The 19,475-nt window shown below is 38.2% G+C and overlaps 1 protein-coding gene across 5 annotated transcripts in view; it reads left to right on the top strand.

The window, feature by feature from the left end:
* The first annotated feature begins 921 nt into the window (after positions 1-921).
* The window catches only part of METTL25 (methyltransferase like 25), an 89,693-nt gene continuing 71,139 nt past the window's right edge, over positions 922-19,475 (top strand). For 4 of the 5 annotated variants that reach the window (XM_037387460.1, XM_037387458.1, XM_037387459.1 and 1 more), the window contains exons 1-3: positions 922-1,286; positions 9,076-9,241; positions 14,013-14,113. In XM_037387460.1, the coding sequence (XP_037243357.1) occupies positions 1,029-1,286; positions 9,076-9,241; positions 14,013-14,113 (525 nt within the window). In that variant the 5' untranslated portion in view covers positions 922-1,028. Of the gene's footprint in view, positions 1,288-9,075; positions 9,242-14,012; positions 14,114-19,475 lie in introns of all 5 variants that reach the window. The other variant, XM_037387457.1, reaches the window with a different exon arrangement.

The following is a 19,475-nucleotide window of genomic DNA, read 5'->3' as shown; positions in this document are numbered from 1 at the left end:
TCATTAAATGATGGAAGGCAGGAAACATCTGATAATGCTTGTTTCAGTGTCAGTCATTACATAACTGCTCATTAATCTCCAATATGCTAATTTTACCCTTTATTGCATTAGTTTTAAAAGCTACTGACTTTTGTAACATTAACAAAATAGTTTCTGAAGGCAGCAAGTGCAAATTAGTCCCAGCTTCTCTTGTGAATCATTTTCCAAAGCTGAAATTTCAGAGAAGTGCTGCAAAAGCCGATGCTCTTCTCCCTATTCATTTTTACATTTGCATAACTAACCTGTCAATAGTCGGAACCTGTTTCCAAGTATACGTCTACTTTAAATATACAGCTCCACAGTAAAACGAGTCCTACGACAGAGACCCACCACTACCCGGTCTAAGTGCATCACCCAAACAGACTCTGCAGTCCCGGGGCCCGGGAGCTCCAGCGCACCCGGGCCGCCCCCAGCCCGCCCTGCGGCCGCCGGCCCCGAGCCGCCACGCAGCCCCCGCGCCCCCGCCGGGCCCTCCGCGGAACGTGCGCTCAGCCACCCCCCGGGCAGCGGGCGAGGACGGGGCCTGGGGCTCGGCGGGGCGCAGCCCCTCACTACGGCAGGCAGGGCTGGCCTCCGCCGGGGCCGAACCAGCTCGGACGCGCGGCGGGAGGCCGAGGGCCGCGACCGTCGGGGCCGGGCTGGGCCGGGACCCCCTGCGCGCCGCCTCCCCAGGCCCCACGGGGGCCAGTCACGGCTGCCCCGCCCCCCGACTCACCCTCCCGGACGCTACCCACGACGTCGCGCAGCAACACGGGCCTCCACACCCGCTTTCGGCGGGAGCCGCGGGCCGCGCCGCCCGCATTTTGCGCCGCCGGCCCGGGCCCGCCGCGCCGTGCCCCCGCCATCGCGCCCGCGGCGCCGCGCAGCGAGACGACGTCACCGAGCTGCACCGCCGCCTCTCGGCGCTCGACTCTCTCGCCTGCGTAGCCGCCGGCGGCGGCGGCTGAGCCCCGGCGAGCCGAGCGCAGGCCCGGGCCGCGCGCTGTACCATGTCGCGGCCGCCCGGCGCGCTGCCGCCCCAGCTGTCGCCGGCGGAGGCGGCGGGGACGCTGCGGCGCGTGGCGCAGTTCCTGGCGCGCGCGCTGCCGCTGTGCCGCGCCCACACGGTGGAGTTCTACACGCGCGGGCTGTGGGACCGGCTGGTGGCGCCGCGCCCCGTCGCCGTGCTGGAGGCGCTGGGCTCCGCCGGGCCGCTGGCGCTGCGGCGCCCCCTGGGGGAGGCCTCCGGCGCCGCGGCAGCGCCGTGGGGTGAGTCGGGGCGGGGGGCGGGGGGGCGCACCCGTAAGGGCGGGTGCCGGCGGGGCGGGGCGGCGGCTCGCGAAGGGGAGGTGGCAGCGCGGCGGCCTCGCTCGTGCGCGGGCTGCCGGGACACCGGTGAGGCACGCGGCCCCGTTAGGCCGCCTCTCGCCCCGCAGGTGGCACCGGTGTCCCTCTGAAGCCCCCCCCCCATGGGCCTCCTGTCTGCGTCCGGAATCATTTTCCTTCCAGTAATAAACCGGGAGCGTTTCACAGCACTCTGCCGAGCTGCCTTTCTTTCCCCTGCGTCTCCACCCGCCGCCCTCGGGCCTCCGCTCCCGTCTGGTCGCCGCCTCCGGCCGCAGCCCCTCCCGCTCCGTCACCTTCCCCCGGCGCCCGGGGACCGCCGCGCTTGGGGTGGGCGGGGGGCTCTGGGTAGCGGCAGTTGTGGTGACGGGCTCGTCTTACAAATTTCATCCTGTCCATAGAGAGATGAGATGAAGCTCCTGTCAGATGCCTTCACTGACAAAGTTCCGAAGAACATAAGTAAAATGAACCAAAAAATTCCCTTTTCCACATGAGTGGAAAGATGTAACAGTTAAAAGTCCGCCAAATGTTGAACCTCTGGAAATGTGGAGGACAGCTGGAAAAGGCTTAAACACTGCTTTCCTATGTATCTGTAATAACGAGTGCCTGGCAGAGGAAGACAGAGAGCAGTTTTATTTCTGACAAGACCTATTTAAGAAGCACTTCATATTTTTAGTAATTTTCAAGTAACTCAATAAGAAGCCAGTGATGAAACTGTTACAGAATTTACTGCAGTCCAAGTAGAAGGGAAACATACCAGTAATACACTTTAAGGCAAAGCACAGAAATTAAGATAAAGCATCTGAAAGGTATGGTGTTTGGGGGGCTGAGTCGAAGCAAAGAGATCAGTTTCAAAACTGAGGTAAAATTTCTGACAAAGCACTTAGCCAAGAAAGACCTGCATCATGCCAAAGCTTATGGGGCACAGATAACTCTCATAGTGTTAGCTCTGAAATGCTACATTAAATTACATGTGAGACAGGAAAGCATGTTGAGTGTCATGAAAGGGTCCACAGAAAGTAGCGTGTGGAGCTGTATACTTTTTGGCATAGAAAACAAGCTAAGATAATGATTTGGATTTGGAAAGAAATTGAAGAACTATGAATTGCTACATCATGTGTAACATTTCTCTCTTGGATCTAAAGACCTTCAAAATATTAACTGTAAGACTCATTTTTAGAAGGTTGAGATATCTGGGAAAAAAAACCCACAGAATTTATTTGTGCATGAAAAAGACACTGGATAATGAATTAACTTCGAGCGCCAGATGGAAACAAGAGAGTGGTCCAGTCAGCAAGCAAATGTGCTGGGAAGCAGTGAGGAAAAACTTTCAATGTTTTTGACATATGATGTCAGAGTCAAAATTGACTTTGAGCAATGGGACATAAAATTAAATGTAAATAGAGGCTGGAACAAGACTAATTATTAGGTGAAGTCATCAAAAAAAAAAACCATTAAAGGAAATTTTACCCTGATCTTATTGTTTTCATGGGAAAGCCCACAAAATGATTCAGACATCGAAGTGGTGGCCCATAGAACAGAAAGACAATCGGGAAGGCAGAATATTGTTTTGCAGATTTAAAAATTGGAAAATCATTTAATGATCTGTATTCAAAATATATGTTACAGAATCTTATACAGAAATCAATGGAACAAAATGGGTAAAATGAAACACGCGTTTTAGAAAGGTATGAAGCCCTCATGCTGTGGCTAAAATATTTCTTCTTTGGTTTCTGCAAGGATTATTTCTGCTCGTTAAAAAAAAAAAAAAAAAAAAAAAAAAAGAGAGAGAATTGCTCTTTTTTTCTAGCATCAAAATTATAATACGCTGTTTAACATTTGGAAGGTTTTGAGAGACTCAACGGTTCTCTAGTATCGTGACAAAACTGGAGGCACTGTAATGGAACGGGCATGTGCTTGCTGATTTGATTTAGTGGTTCATGCCTGGCTGGTTTGACTGCATGATATCTGTCCTTCCAGGCAAATGATGAAAATACGTCATAGTAGAATATGACTTTCTCAGTGAATATACCTTCAAACTTCTACCTATATCTGAAAATGAATGCACTGTTAGCCTGTATTAAAATTAGGATTGAGAAACTGAATATCATAGCTTATTTGAGTGCATTATTACAACTTAATAACATTAGAAATCAGAAACCAACCATTAGAGATGTTGAAACCCAACATAAACAGAAATGACTCATCCTTATATTCCTCTAGAATAGTAACTCTATGTATGGTTTTCTTCAAAATTATCAGGTATTTAAGTGTTAGTTATTTATATTTGCGTTGAAGTGAGTACTAAAAAGCTCTCAGAACATGCTGTCATTCATAGGACTGCCTTTTTTTGGAGTGTGACTATGAGAATAGATTTATTTTGCATGCTCAAATGATAGCATCATGTACCCCTAACACCTTACTCAAAATATGGGTAAAATTAAGTTTGATTTCACGTGGTAAAACCTTTGCTTCCTAAGAGTTTGAGAAGTTTTACATCTATACATTCACAATCGCCAAACTATTATGAAAAGTTTTCTAGAGTCTGTTCTGATAGGGATCCCAAATTAAATTATAGGGAAACACAAGCTCCATTTGACAGAATTGATCTGAAAATGTGAAGTTGTCTGTTCATACTCGCATAGCTCTGCAAACTAAAAAGTAACATTATTGCAGATTGGCAAAAAAATGTTGTTCTGCACAATATTTTATGCTGCTATAGGGATTTTGACAAATACATGTGCCGAATTGTAGTTTTAGAAGCCAGCAAGCAAGAAATTATAATTCTGTTGCACAGTACTATATGCAAGATAATCATGTTACAGAACATTACATTACATGTTCTGTAAATCAGTTTCAAAGAATATTTCCAGATACTCATCAGAAGATATTTCATTATAATGACCATATGAAGGGTGGAACCCTTCTTTTCAGTTGTACCCCACAGGAAAATTTCAGCTCCATTTTTAGATTATAGAAAACTGGTTTGTATTTTTATACATCAAAAAACTGACATTTGCCGTATTGCATCTTGTTTATCACGTCATTGCTGTAAATTGGACACAGGCATAGAAAAATCTGGTTTAAGTATTTTCATATTTTACTGTAAATTACTGTTTGTACTATAATTCCACTTTTTTGGCATATGTTTCTATCTTCTGAAGATTTATTTGCAATTGTATAGACTGACTAGTTAAAAGACATACTAGGTTTCATCTGCGCAGCCACAGTAGAAACATTTGAGAAACCTAATATTTTTAGTATTCATAAATAACACTTAGTACAACAAATGCCCTTCCATTGCTTGAAGTCATGCTTCAGATACCTTAATATAGTTGGGGTTCTTTTTCTTCTAGTTGGCAAGCTGGGACAACAATTTAAATTTGGTAGGAATGCTATTACAGATGGTATACTAGTGATCTTGTATGACATCCTACTGGTTCTGTTCATGTTCTTCCATCATATGACAAAATTCAGGGAAGTTATGGAACAGGGGTATTACCGCATTTAATTTCAGTTGAGTGAGATTTGTAAGGAGAGTTAATGTATTTTATGTCAGGTGGTAGAAAAGCAAAAGCAGGTAAGCAGCAAGTTTACAAGCTTTTCACCAGTTCTGACAAAGAAGCAGAAAATTCCAGGTTTCAACAATCAGTCTTTAACCTAGGAAAGTTACAAAGTTTCAAGGTAAATTGTATTTGTGTAATACAGTGAGATCAGCAGGAAATAAGGTGAAAGTAAGATTGGGTTGCTGTGGTATATGAAAGCATAGACCCCAAGTGAGATCCCCCATTGCATACATAAGTGCTGGCTATATACAATCACTTAACCACCCGAGTTCTGCCCTGGAACATACCTACATGCAGGAAAACACTTTTGCAGCTAGTTCATACTCCACTAAGTTGTTTACTCCCCCTATGCTCATCTGAGGAGACCTCTTCTTCCCAGATCAGGATTTAAGCTGTGGGAGGCTTTGGGCATTCCCCTCATTGCAGACAGGTGTGCACAGAATTGCTTTGCAGGTGAGCTCAGAGAGCCAGGTTTAATGTTAGGTGCTTCCTCACTACATTTTAGGACATAATAACTCTACAACCTGGTACCCGGACAATGAACAAAGCCTTTTCTCAGAAAGGGCCCTTACAGGTTGCTAAATACTGCGAACTCTAATCTGCAGAGTATTTGCTTATGCTGTTGATCTTGGTGAGCTATTTGAAAGTTAAATGCTTTTCTGTATCAGCATCAGGGTAGCGTGGTGTGAGATGGGTATATGCATGGTTGATGTATCCCACCTTTTGTGTTGTGGCAAGTTTGTATATGTAATTCACATGATGTTTATTTCCACAGTGATTGTTGGGTGAAAATTGCCAATGAGGTATATAATATATATGCTTTACAGAGGAGGTAAGATGCTGGTTTTGCTGTGTTTTGGGTAATGGCTGGTGGTGTAGAAGCAAAGTGTCTTAGGTCAATGGCATTCTTGCGTTTAGTGATAGGTAGATTTAACGCTATGGCTATTACAGTATCCAAGAAGTTGATGTTGATCCAGTTTGAAAAAAGGTGACTGTAGACCTTGCAGTAGAAACTGATGAGAGCGCACTAGCTTTCACTCCGGATTTAGCTTCAGTACAGCATTGATGTAATTAGCTAAACAAAATATTTTAATGTTGAAATAAATGTTTTCCAGTATCTGTTCTGTACCATGTATTAACATTGGCATACTGAGTTTGTTTTCAATAAAGGAAACAAATGTACTTAAAGATCCTGCCCATTGTAGTGAAATAAGCATGTCTCAAATATCGAAATAGATCATGTTTATAAACAACATATAGGTACCCAATTTTTCAGGAACATTTGCATTAATTTCTGCCTTTTGATCTGAAGCAAATATAGAAGTGTAATGTTTATGACACCTATAGAGTATTTCAGGGGTTTTTTCTGTTTATTTCTGCTAATACCACTAGAAAGCTTACATTAAGAACAATTCTAAGCTGCTTAATATTACTGAAAGAGTGCCTATATTGGTACACTTGGAGTCAAGAAAATCATCTTCTAATAGACTTGTTATGTGAAAATGAGTTGTTTTCATGAGTTTTATTGCTATACTTTACTATGGAGGTAGAATGGCAGTATTTCTTCTTGCGCCCCCAAGTGTCTGATGCTACTGTAATGATAGAAAGCACTTTTTTTCCCCACTAACAATACAGTTAAGTGTATTTAAAATACAAAAGTCAATTAAAAACACCCAATATCTAGCCAGACGTTTTGAAAAAATACTGCTTATAAACCAAAATATTTTGATAGATATGTAATATACATGTATGCAAATGGAAATTACAAAAATCAAATTTTATTCAGATGTTTCTCATCTCACATATGTTAAATATTTTGTAACAGGGTGACATTCCAATGTATTCTCAAATCTCTGTTATTTCATGAAGAAAAGAAGTAGATTTTGGGGAAAATGTTTTTGCTTTACCGATTTTTGTTTTGTCTTGTCATACAAGATTGGCCAATGTATTTAAAAATGTGTGCCAGTTGATAAAAAGATTGTATGTTCCATTGTTTTCTAACAAAAAAAAAAAAAAAAAAAAAAAGCCAAACCATGCTGGTCATTGAGGAAATCAAATTTGGAGGTTAAGAACAACATAAATGTATATTAGAATGGGCTGCACTTTTCCCCAGTATGAGATACTAAATACTATACTAATTCAAAGAGGTCATAACGTGTGTGAAACAAAGTGGAACACCCACTTCTCATCAAGAAAATTAGATTTCTTCTTCACCTGGCAAAACTGCTGAACAGCTGGCTGGTCAAAATATCCCTCTGCACCTTTTGACTTAATGTCTCGTGTCTATTGCTTTCTCAGTAATTGTTGGCATATAATTGCTTGTTGAGTCTCTTAGGCATTGTTCTCTTTCTTGACAGACTAGTGATTTCTTCCCACTGCATCATACCTAGAAATTTCTGTGCATTTTTACTGATTCATACTACATTCATTTTGTGAATGTCTATAAATTTTCTGGAATGCTGTTCATTCCCAGAAAATGTTAAATGAGTGAACCTCTCTTAAAAAGAAAATGAATTTTTTCTTCTTCAGCAGTAACTGAAACTGTGACAGTTTCTTGTAATAACTCCTTGTATAACATTACCTGTCAGAAAGCAAAAATTCTCTTTATGTGTAGATACTCACCTCCTTTTATGGTTGTTGAAACTTTTTGGGGGGAGGAAAAAAAGGGTAATTCTGTACATTGTCCAAAAGCATTTGATTATCTTATCCCATTATATTAATCTCTTCCATTATTTGCTTGATTTGAAGGCATTGAGAAAGGAAATGTATTTTTCTTTAGTCATTTCAAAATGCACACGTCTAATTTCTCGTCTTTCTGTAACATATCTTACAGAGACATTGGAAAGCAAAATTATCCCTTCTCCCTAAAAATCGCAGTCTTCATTCCGGTTTGTTGTTTCTCTTTATTTCTGTTCTCTAGTATCCTATTACACCCTTATCCATGAGGGTTCGCTAACTAGAAGTTACTGGATCTTCAGAAGTTCAAGTAACAACATAGATGATAGAGAACGTGGCTTGCTTTTTTTATGCTGTAGTAGAGAGAAGTGGAGTAAGAGGCGCCATGCAGATACTGAAATATTACTAAAGCTGGTCATAGCTTAGACAATATTTATCCTTTCTTAGTCCAAGGTTTGTTTCCTGGACTCATGCTAATATCTGTAATATTATACTGTAATACTGTAATATCATTAAAATTGATATTTTGACACTGTTGTAATATATGGATGACTTTTAATTGTGGTCATGGAGGCAAATTAAGAGCATTAGAGTGAGGTCAATAAAAACAGCTGTATCTGTTATGCAGGTGGGTAGTCCAGATTCAGGAAAGCTGCCGTCCTAGATATGTACTTGTTCAATATCTACCCGTGAGACAAAAGGCAAATCAGCAGATATTTTCTAAATCTTTATTAACAGTTTTACAAATTATAGATATTTTAAAATTATTAGCAAAACTATGTAGAATTCACAAATAGTTTTAGCTAAAATAGAGAGGAATTAGACAATACACAACAATTGCAAAATTACTAAATGGTTCATACCAATATGTTTCACTTAAAAACAAACATACATTTTTGAAACTAAGAATTAAGTAATAACAAACTGAAGCATTTCATCCTGAGTCAAACAAAATAGGCATTGGAATCTAACTTTGGCTCACACCTGATTGGTAATAAAAATTAATGTAATTCTCCCAGCAGATTCAGGAGTTACAAAGCAGCTTGGAAAGTATGTGAATATAGTGCCTGTAAATCAAAACATTTCATATATTGAACAGCTGCATTTCTGAAAAAATCTGGTAGTATGTATTGTTAGATGGGGTGACTAGGAAATGTATAATGAGCAAATTTGTAAACAAAAGAAAAGTGATAATGTTGACTGAATTCTCTTGTCAATTATACTGAAGTAGCTTTGCTAAAACAATGGATTTTTCCACATTTACACTAATTCAGCTAAGAGCAAAATTTGACCTCAGTTCTGAAGGGGGAATACAGCTGAAGAAAAATAAAGTTTGCCCACTTAATGAAAGCAAAATAAATGGTTACTTCTGCTTGATACTAAGTATTTATTGCTTGTAGTTCTCTGTCAGCCCTATTACAGAGATAATAAGCACTGTTTAAATAAATATTTTCTTTTTCTTTTCTGTACCGCAGATGACATGTTTTCCAATGTGTTTTGTGAAAACTCCAAGAAGCTTATCAATGTACATTTGTTTGCCCTGGCTGCTAAATACTATTCTTTATCCAACCTTGGAGTATGTACCCCATTAAAAGATGTACTTGAAGCACTGAGGGGAGACAGTCAAGGAACAACAGGTATATTTACATTTGTATTTAGATTTTTACTTGCTCACTACAGGACTTGCAGAGTTTTGTTTTTGGGGGGTGGTTTGTTGGAGTTTTTTTCCTACATTCTCATTTTGATTTTCATTTGTTCCTAGATAGTTTCTTCATTGCCTTCGTTGAGGAAATGGGTTATCTTGCTAAAATTTGAGCAAAGGGGTCACAGAATTCAGTACCTATAGACCTTTCCTGAGATTCAGTTGTGAAGGGGATGAGGTGAGATAGACAAGCAGGTACATCACTGTTGGAGATACCTTGTTAATTCCCTTTGTCTTCTTCCTCAGCGGCAGGAATCATGGCCATTATTCTTGCGGTTTTTATAAAATCTGGCAAATGGGTTTTCTTGTTCCATCTTGTGTTTGGTATTAAATACGTGCTTTGGCATTTAGCTGAATATGGCCTGATAAGTGTGTGATGTCTCAGAAAAAAAGATTTTATTAATTATGTATATTTTGGACCAGTACTGATTATATGTCATAAAACTAGAGTAATTTCATTTTCTGTAGTTAAAGAAATTAAATTAAAACACTCTCAAGTTGGCATCAAGTTGGACACTGGAAGTCCTACTCCTGATTATATTTTTTGTATCAGATGATAAACAGGCAGTTACGTTTACTTGGACTGCTGTTGTTTTCACTGAAAATGTGCTCTTCATGGAGTCCTTAGTCTTTACAGATTTGTCACTGTCTTCTAGATTTCTCATTAGTATTTCAGGGACAGACTCAGCAGCTCTCTGCCTTTGCCTTCTAGCATGTTTTCTCTCTATAAGATGTTAAAATTCTGATGTTTGTTATCTTAAGTGATAGCACTATTATGTGTAGTTTGGGCATTTCTCCCATTTTCGACAGTGATCTTCCAGTGTTGCCATTTTTCATAGCTGGCTCCCCAGTTTTTAATTTCTTCAGAAATACTAAAATGCTGTAGCTGAGATAGTCTTAATGGTTTGTTGTGCTTTGGGCTTACTTTCTGACTTCTTTCCTTCTGCTCTTTGTTCATCTGAAACCCTTCTTTCTTGTTTGATAACTGTATGCTGCCTTTCCTCTCTCTGCATTTTAGCTCTTTTCATTTTTATTATGCCCTCATTCCCTGTGCTCTGCTTAATTTTCTGTAATTCTCTACTTCTACCTTGTTATACTCATACTTGAGTTCATACCTGGGTTAGCTTTTATAGGCAAAACTACAAGGATTCTGTCATCTTCTTGTCATGCAGAATGGAGCATCAGGAATAAGGCATTCGCTGAATATTTTGTTCTGTGTGTTGTTGCTCAGTTGGGTAACTGGGGCCTGGGTTTGTGATGCAGTAATTCTAAACTGTACTTCACAGAAAAAATAAAACATGTTCCAAATGTATAGAATAGTATTATAATTCAAAACCTTTGTGTTGAGTTGGCAGTACATATCAGTTAAATTAACTTAATTGAAGTTCCTGGTAATCATTTGGCAGAAACAAAACACCAAATTATCGAACTGTAACATGCAAGTTGCCAAATGAAAGTTGTGATCTTTTAACTTTAAGCTATTTTAGATATTTTGGACTTAATTCTGTAGTTCAGAAAATATATTCATTTCCTGACATACTAAAGCTTGCAAGTTAAGAGAAGTGTAAGTCTGAGAAAACTGGCAACTTTATGATGGCCTTGCTCATATTCTGAAAAGTATGTATCAGGATAATTCCATTTATGTTTCAGATGTTTTTAATATATTTTCTTTTTCTAAGACAAACATGCTTAGGAGCCTATTCCCACAGTTTGCATACTTGCATAGTTCTCTAACTTCTGCACCATCTTAACTTAGACATATTGCTATCCTTCCTTGGAATAACTGGTAAGCAGAAACATTTTAAGCGTATTGTGGACACAGCTACTCAGAATGAAGTTCTGAGTCTAAAGGGCTTTATTGCTTCCTGAGGAAGGTCACTGTGCTCCTTACTGCACCGTCAGGTTGCTTGCACTGAGCACATAGGGTCCAGAAGAGCCTGGCCCAAGGGGAGAAAGTCATCAGGGAGTATTTCTCTTACACATACCTGATATAAAAAGTGAGGGTTGCTGGGGTACTGGATTAAGAGTACTCTCTACCTTTTCAATGTGTTTATGGCCAAGGTAGTAGTCGTGCAGTGACTGTTAATGAATCCATCTTTAAATTCCATGTACTGGAATATCGCTGTGCCTCAGTCTTTTTTTAGTATAGGGTTATCCCAGTCCCTCACTCTGGTTTATGGAATTAAATCATAGTAGTGTAACTTCTGTATAGCTGGTGTTGACTGGTGTGGACTTTGAATGGCTTCTTTTTTTACTTGGTGTATCTGAATTTCCACAGGTAACTGGGGTATAAAACTCCTGCATCCTGCCATAGGAGATCTTAGGAAGATCTGCATTAGCCCTGTATAAGACAGTCTTTCCTCAATTTGTTCAGCTTCACAATTAAAGATGTAGCTGTAAATGGCATAAAGTTGAAGCAGTTTTTCAAATGGAAGACAGCTACCTGTGCTAGGGGTTCACAATGGAAAACAAACAACATTTTGGTACCAGCTAAAACTAGCAACATTAAGCTTTCTGTTACTGTATCATATCCAGGGTACTTCTGTGAAGTATTCAAACCCCAGTTTCTCTTTTCATCACAAAAGGAGATAGATCTTTAAATTTCTTGCAGTTTTTGAAGTTAGTATTTGTTCTGCTTGCATCAGTTGTACACATAGTAAGGAGATCTACGTGTATAATTACATGTTTTAAGAAAGTAGTTTTGTGGTAACAGTGAACTTACAGTTTGTTTAAAAGTAGTATACATATTTTTTTCAAATTTGCCGTTGTCTTGGCAATATAAAACAGTCTCCAAATACAGTTTTTCTCTTAGGTTGTAATATGTCTTGGTTTTCAAAATAACGTAAAAAAATCTATCAGAGTTCTGCAGAAAATGTAGCAACAGTAAAATTTATTAAAAATCCATAATTTTCTGTGAACAGTATCGTTTTCCCTGAGCTGAAATATAAGCTCAGTGTTGATTCTGCAAAAAGCAGGAAAAGTAGTATAAAAATGGTTAAGAAACTTTAGTAGCTAAGGTGATAAATACTTTTTATATGTAGGTATAAGAAAACTATGGTTTTTCTACCTGGAACCTCAACTTTTGTATGTTGGGTCTTGTGTCTGGATTTCTTGATTTCTTCCATGTTTGAAATACTTAATTTGGCTCAAGTACTGTCTGAAATGGTGCTTCACACAGGATTACCCAATTCAGTCTTTTGACTTGATAATATAGCAAAGAGTAAAAGGTGCAATATGTGGTGATAGTTCAAAGTGACAGTGCTGCTTTGGAGAAGTCAAACAGCTTTTATTTCTGTCAAGAAGTTAAATGTCTGTTTCTTCCTGTTCCTGTTCTGCTTCTTTGACTCATGAGCCTATCTAGACGCAAAAATGTTCAAATATAAACAAAAAGACTTTTTCTGTCTTTTTTTCTTTCATTTGGAATGTTTACAAATTAAGAGTTTTTAGAAACACTATGTGGATCTTCACAATTTTAAAGTTAAGAAGAGTCTTTAGTGAAATGACAAACACTTGTTTCTGCTGTTTGTTTTGCTTAAAAGTATTTTAGTCTATTTTTTCTTTTGTCAGGTCATAGACATTATATTAGATTTTAAGTATTGTCATAACAGTTTATTATAAAAAAACAGATGTTTAAGGAATAGAGAAATCCTGTGGGTTTGGGGAAAAATAGAGAAAACACTGGGTTTCTCATGAGCTCAGTTCAATTCCCCACTCTCTTTTAAAGAAGTAACACTCTTGGCTCTGTTCCCAGCATGATCTGATCAAGGAATGAACATAGCTTTTTGCTTAATGATCAGTTTCTGGACAGATGAACAGAATACTGTGCAGAAAACAGAGAATGGGAAAGTATATTAATCTGCCTAGTCATGTAGAAAAGGTTTGTTTTCTAGGAACATGCTCATCAATAATGATCTGGTTTCTTCTACCATCACTCAGACTTACAAAAATTTCCATCAATTTAACTGGAGCCAAGTGTATTGTAGTGTTGGCCCCCTGAGAGAAATGTGTGGGTTTCTCCCAAAGCAGCGAGTTCTGAGCTCCTCCTTTGGTTGGGGGATGTAAAGATTAGCAAGTGGGTGCTTGGTATTCTCCACAACCAGTAAATCTGTGATAGAGATTGACTCCATCTCATTAACACACCCTCCAGCAACACCGAAATGAGTGATCTTCTACCATAAAGATGTAACAGTTCTATAACCCATCCATAGGGTAAAAAAAGAAAATTAAAGTGCTCTGCCTTTGAATTTCCCTAGTATCACTCATAAAAATTTTTTGAGATAATCTGCCACTTGAGATTGTGAGCAAATCTGCAGAATTAAGAAGCTGTACTGTGTGATTATTGATTGTCCCTGCCCTTATATTTCACATATGTAAATGTGATAAATGACACAAAAATAAATATTTTTTATGACTAGGAAGAAATAGTAGTTTTATAGTAGTAACTATTGTCTAATATCTGGTCAGGTATTACATATGCTACATCTTAAAAAAACTACACCAACTACTAAGTTTTACACTGTTGTATTTTACTAACTCATCTGTAATTCAGTAGTTTAATCTTGTAATTAGTGAGTTTTTAGTTAAAAATTGCTATCCTTAAAATATAAAAATACTGTAGCATATTTTTAGGTAGGTATTTTTTCTGATTGATCACAAATCTTTATTATTATGGGTAGTGTTAATGTGTATTTCTTAATCTGATACAGGTATCAAAACTGATGAGTTTATGAATAATAAGAAATCACATGAAGTGCAGGTGATGTCAGAGCTGGTAGTCCACATGGCGAACTATTGTGGTATAAAGCAGGTAAGAAAGCATTTCTTGTTATATATTACCACGTATCTTCCAAATTGTTCTCTTATTGTGTTCAAATACATAATTTTGATGTATGTCTGTCACTGCTATTCTAGTTTTTCCGGAAATAATTGTAGGTAAAGAAGACCCTTTAGGGCCAAGTTGAGGACGATTTTGATTACAAATGTATCATTCCAAAGGAGCTGCCTTTCAGTGATTCATAATCATTTTATGACTCATGAAAAATTTTAAGAAATTATAATTGTCCTCTATATGTTGAGCAGCTAAAAGTTGTGCTGCTTTTTGCTATACGTGGGTACTGCCTTGTTTATCAGTATATTGCTGGCAATTTACCATAATGATGCTTATGGTAGGAGAGCAAAACTTCAGTCTTCTTCTGTCAGGCACGCAGGAGTGCCACATAGAGACCAAAGCAGAAAATCTGAGACATTTTGAAAGCTCATCTTATTCTGGCACAAGGAATTTAAATTGTTTCCTATTGTTTAGTGCTGTTCACATTTAATTAACATGGATTGAGATCTATCAATTAGGAATTTAGTTATGATGTTTTTAGTTTGAAGACAGACAAGATTAAGCAGAGATTTATGTAACAGAGTGTACATGAAGTACATTTAGTAGAATGTGTATGAGATCTGGACACCAAATACCATTATCACGCAGTGATTACGCTATGAATTGGCTGTTTCATACATCATATGGCAAGTTCATCCTTGGATGGAGAAGAATTGCAGGATTCCTTTCTCAAATTTGATTGTAACTTACCTTTTTTTTTTACATGTAATGATGATTGCACAGTGCACTAGATCACTGTTGCATTAAAACCTCATACATGTTTACTTATGGATCTGTTGACAAAACACAAGCATCACAACAGTACCTGAATACCTGACATTTTTTGAGTAGTGTATTTCACATTCTGTTAGACAAAAGTACATCAATACCATTGCCTTGGTTACGTACATGTAATTCTTCTGTAAGCTTTTTCAATGCTAAACTTTCTGTTAGATTCCACATCTTAGACCTTTGTTGTGGCAACACTAAATTTTTAAGTATCTGGGTAAACTGAGTTGGTTTAATCATTTTAATCTCTGTGGTGCTAGTAACTGGCTAATGTAGCTTCATCCTCGCTTTAAACTGTAGATGTCTAGTGTCTCTGGACACTGTATTTGATTGCTTTTTACATCTGAGGTGCACTTGCTTTCTGTGAAAGGGGCTGGAAGTGTAAGTGGAGACTAATTTCCTCCAGCCTAATATTCATTCCCACAAAGATTTGTGGAAAACAAACTCTATTTGTTTAAAATCAAAGATTAATAAAGTATCTGACCAGATTTTATGCTGAACATATTCCCTCTGAGCCTTTATTTTTATTCCTAAGTAAATATCTCTGAGGATAATTTTAAATTAATGTGTCAGGTGTGGGTAAGGGGGACGGGACAGCTGCAGTTGGGCAGTCTGAGTCTGTATTACTCTGGTCTCTGGCATATCTTGACCCCCATATTGTGCCTGGCCTTTGTAATGGGAAAGTGCTAGTTGACCTGCTTCATACCTGCACCAGGGGGGTTGCTAAAAATGAATGGTGTGGCTAAAAATGAGTGGTGCTGGGGGTAGAGTCCTTACAGCCATGCTCTGTTCAGTTTTGTGGTAGAGCTGTAACTGCAGCATCCTGAGGTGCTGCTGCTACTGCTGCCATAGACTGAAGGGCAAGACCCAAAACTTGGATTCAGCTCTGGGTTGCTGAAGCTGAACTTTGATTAGGAAGTTATTTGGCTCAGACAAAGTTTAATTTAGATACCGTAAATGATGCAGTGCTCTTGATAGGTTTGGGTCAGTGCTGTGGTGACCTTGGAAACAGAAGTTAAAACTGAATCCTGACCATCTGTTTTGTGAGGAACAATTGACGAAGGCAACGTTTTAGGTAGTCTTCTCCTTACAGCTGGGATTACCAAGTAAATAAAGGGCTGCAGTTAAGGCCAAATGTTACTGGATGAGACACATTCAATTTGTAGGCATCTGCGATTGCTTACAGCAATGGAAAGCAATCTCTCCAGCAGCTCTTTCAAGAGCCAGCCACAGTGACAAGTGTAGGTGCCCTCAACAGCTATAAAGTGGATACACTCTTTAAAGAATAGAAATGCAGTAGCAGCAGATTTGTGAAAGTAATTTGTTCTATCATTAGCATGTCTTTTGCCTTAATTACCTTTTGCTCAAGGCAAGTGTAAGTGGTTCAAGTGTTGAAGACTTTCACGTACTGAAAAAGCTGTAGTTTGCTTATAATGCAATACTAAATGTTCTCTGTGTTTTCTGGAAGGTGGTGTTTCATATAGCCCTTTCATTTATATTTTAAATAGTTCCTGTGAGATTCAGGAATAAAAGGAAAGGAGGGTAAAAATTAGAGCCACTTTAATGACCTAACCTAAGTCCTGATGTAGCTGGTTACTAATAAAATCTCAAACCAATCATGATTAAGTATCTGTCAATATGCTGCAATTTCATCCAATGTTTATGCACTTTTATCAGATGGCTTGGAGTATCTTTATACAAAGTATTATTTTCTGTTTATTTTTTGAAAAAATTGTAACATTTAATGAAAAATATTATTGCAGTATATCACTGAATATGAAATGACAACCGCTCTATATTAACTTTTTTCCATTTTAGTCATATACTGAAAAATTTATTTGTGCAAAGTTACAAATCCCTAATATATGAAAAGAGCTTTCCGGTTACAATGGGAAAAAAAAGAAAACAAAAGCCTCCTTCTCAGTTATTAAAAAGCAAGTCCTTATGTTTTGGTTACCTTTCAACTTTAAAAAAACATAGGAATTGTAAAGTTTTAGGAGAGTTTTTCCTTATTGATTTTTTCTGTCCTTCTCGCAAAACAAAATATATGCAGCATTTAATTAAAAAATCTAGAGCTATGAAAACACAACACATGTTTTATAACAGCACATGTCCTCAGGGTGTTTCTGTCAGATATTATAGATCACTGACGGCTTGAAAAATGCCCTCCAATTCACCTCCATGCCCATGAGGTATAATGGGTGGTAGAGGATATTGCTCTCTTGTGTTATTTTATAATGTAATATAATAAATGGTAAAATAAGAATAAAAGCAAAAAATTTATTATGAGTGTAATCACTTCTAGGTTAATGATTTGAATTAAAACATTAAAGCAAACCAGCTAAAGGTTTTTTTTCAGTTGTTTACTGCCCCTTTTAAACATTGTTCTTATTGTACAAGTGGAACTTTATTTTATAAAGAAGTTCTTGATACAGCTCTGAAAAGAAGCCAGTGATGATTCCTCTTTGCTTAAACGCACATTTGTTTTCTTTAATGTATATGTGAAAGTTTTCCTTGGAAATTGCAGCCTGTGCAGCAAGAGTTGCAATGTGTAATGTAAGTATGATATAATCCTGCATTCAGCATCCATTAAATTTGTGATTTGGTGCTGGGAAATGTTGGAATACTTCTGGAAATTGAGTTCTTGATTGCACTGTGCCAGAAACTGTGTTTAAACATAGTACCCAAATCACTGTGGACAAGGCCTTTGGAGTTCATGATATCATGGAAATTTCATTTTAAAAGTTCATGCTTGGCAGATATGCTATGGATTGCTGATTACCTTTCCTTATGTAATCAAGGGAAGGTAAGGCAGGGATTAATTTAATGCAGTCTATTTGTTTAGCACAAGATCATTGACTGCTTATTTTTAGTCAAATTTTCCTTTAGTTTTAAAACTATTCTCCCAGTGCTAATTTAACAATGTATTACTGTTTTCTTTTTACTTGGAAACAACTAAAACCTTACCCAAACATCAGCTTGTCTTTACAGCCACTAGAGGTCACACATAGGAGTCAGGAATAATTATTCTAATAATTATAATTCTAATTAATAATTATTCTAATAATTATTCCTAACTATTCACACCGACTGACTCTTGTGTCCAGATGCTGCCTTTCACAGAAACAATTTAAAACCTTGTAGAAGTGGAGGTGTGCGTATTCTGCATAATAGTAGTATCTGTTACATAAAATAGTGGGTAAAATTATTCCTTGAACACTTTTCTTTCCTTCACTTCTAAATAGTCTAGGAGAATATTGGTGATAAATGTGACAAATGACATTATCAAAAAGTATCCTTAGATTATATCAATTCTATTTCACTAAATCCACTCCTGTACTGATTTCATTCAAGAAATTTGAGCATACCTAGATGGCAAATATGCAACAATATCACATGACAAGTGCAGATGAGAAAGCCACATGCAGTCTAGGTAAACAACTTTTACCTAGTAGTGTGTATTCCTCACTGCTTTACGTAGTCTTTAGTGACATTGGTTCATTTTTTTTCTTTCTAATTCCACGGCTGTACAAATCTTTAAATTTCTTAGAACAAGGAATAAATCTTTCTTTTTCATTTCAGTAAGAGTATTGCTGTACTGAATTTTCCTACTTGCTAAAAAACTATGCAGTTGAGTTTAAAATGGATCCACATAGTTTATGCTCCTATTTGGACTTTACAATATCAGTGTAAGTTTTCTTATGAATCTGTACAGACCAGCAACACATAGATGTTCTTGAATCAAACACTTTCAGGAACATCTACAAAGTCATTATATCTGATCAATATAATTTTTAGTGGATACCTGAACAGAAGTGAAAGTTATCATTCTCTTCCCTTAAAGTCACTCTGCCTATTCTTGCAAAATTTTCTGTTATTTATTTATTACAAATTAAAAACCCACATGATACAAAGCTGTGGTTATGTACTTAAAGGTCTTAGGTTACCCTTGCTTCTGCTACTACTCTGTATACTGTTTTCCTTTCTGTGCTGTATCAGTCACTGAACTAGCACATGCTATCAACTATGAGACAAACGAAACTATCAGCTAAAGTTACCCTTTCTATTCACTCCTTCCTCCAGAACAGGCAGTGGAAAGCACAGGGGTCCCTTTGTTTCATTACACAAGCATCGTCATGTTAATCAAAGCTGTATGGAACATTTCCGCAGAATGGGAAAGCAATATAAATAAGCGTTCTGACTTAAAAGCAGGTATCAATATCACCTGTCTTTAGGTCACATCTGAAGTGATTAATTTAGGCACCAAATCTGAAGATGCTTATTTCTGTACACCTAGTGGTAGTAGGCTCCTCAGTATGGGAGTTAGGTGCCTAAAGCTAAATACTGTGAACATTTTCTTTGCTACCTGTATATCCTAAGCCAGGTCAGCAAGGGCGGGGAGTGTTGTTGGTGGTTTATGGTTATTTTCTTTAGCAGAAGGAAGTTCTGTGTCAAAAAATATGTTGTGAAGTCTTTCCCAGAAGAGTCAGGACTTATGTGCATTGCATAAGCA

This window comes from Falco rusticolus, chromosome 5, assembly GCF_015220075.1.
Source record: "Falco rusticolus isolate bFalRus1 chromosome 5, bFalRus1.pri, whole genome shotgun sequence".
NCBI lineage: Eukaryota > Metazoa > Chordata > Aves > Falconiformes > Falconidae > Falco > Falco rusticolus.
This window is presented reverse-complemented; position numbering and strand designations above follow the sequence as displayed.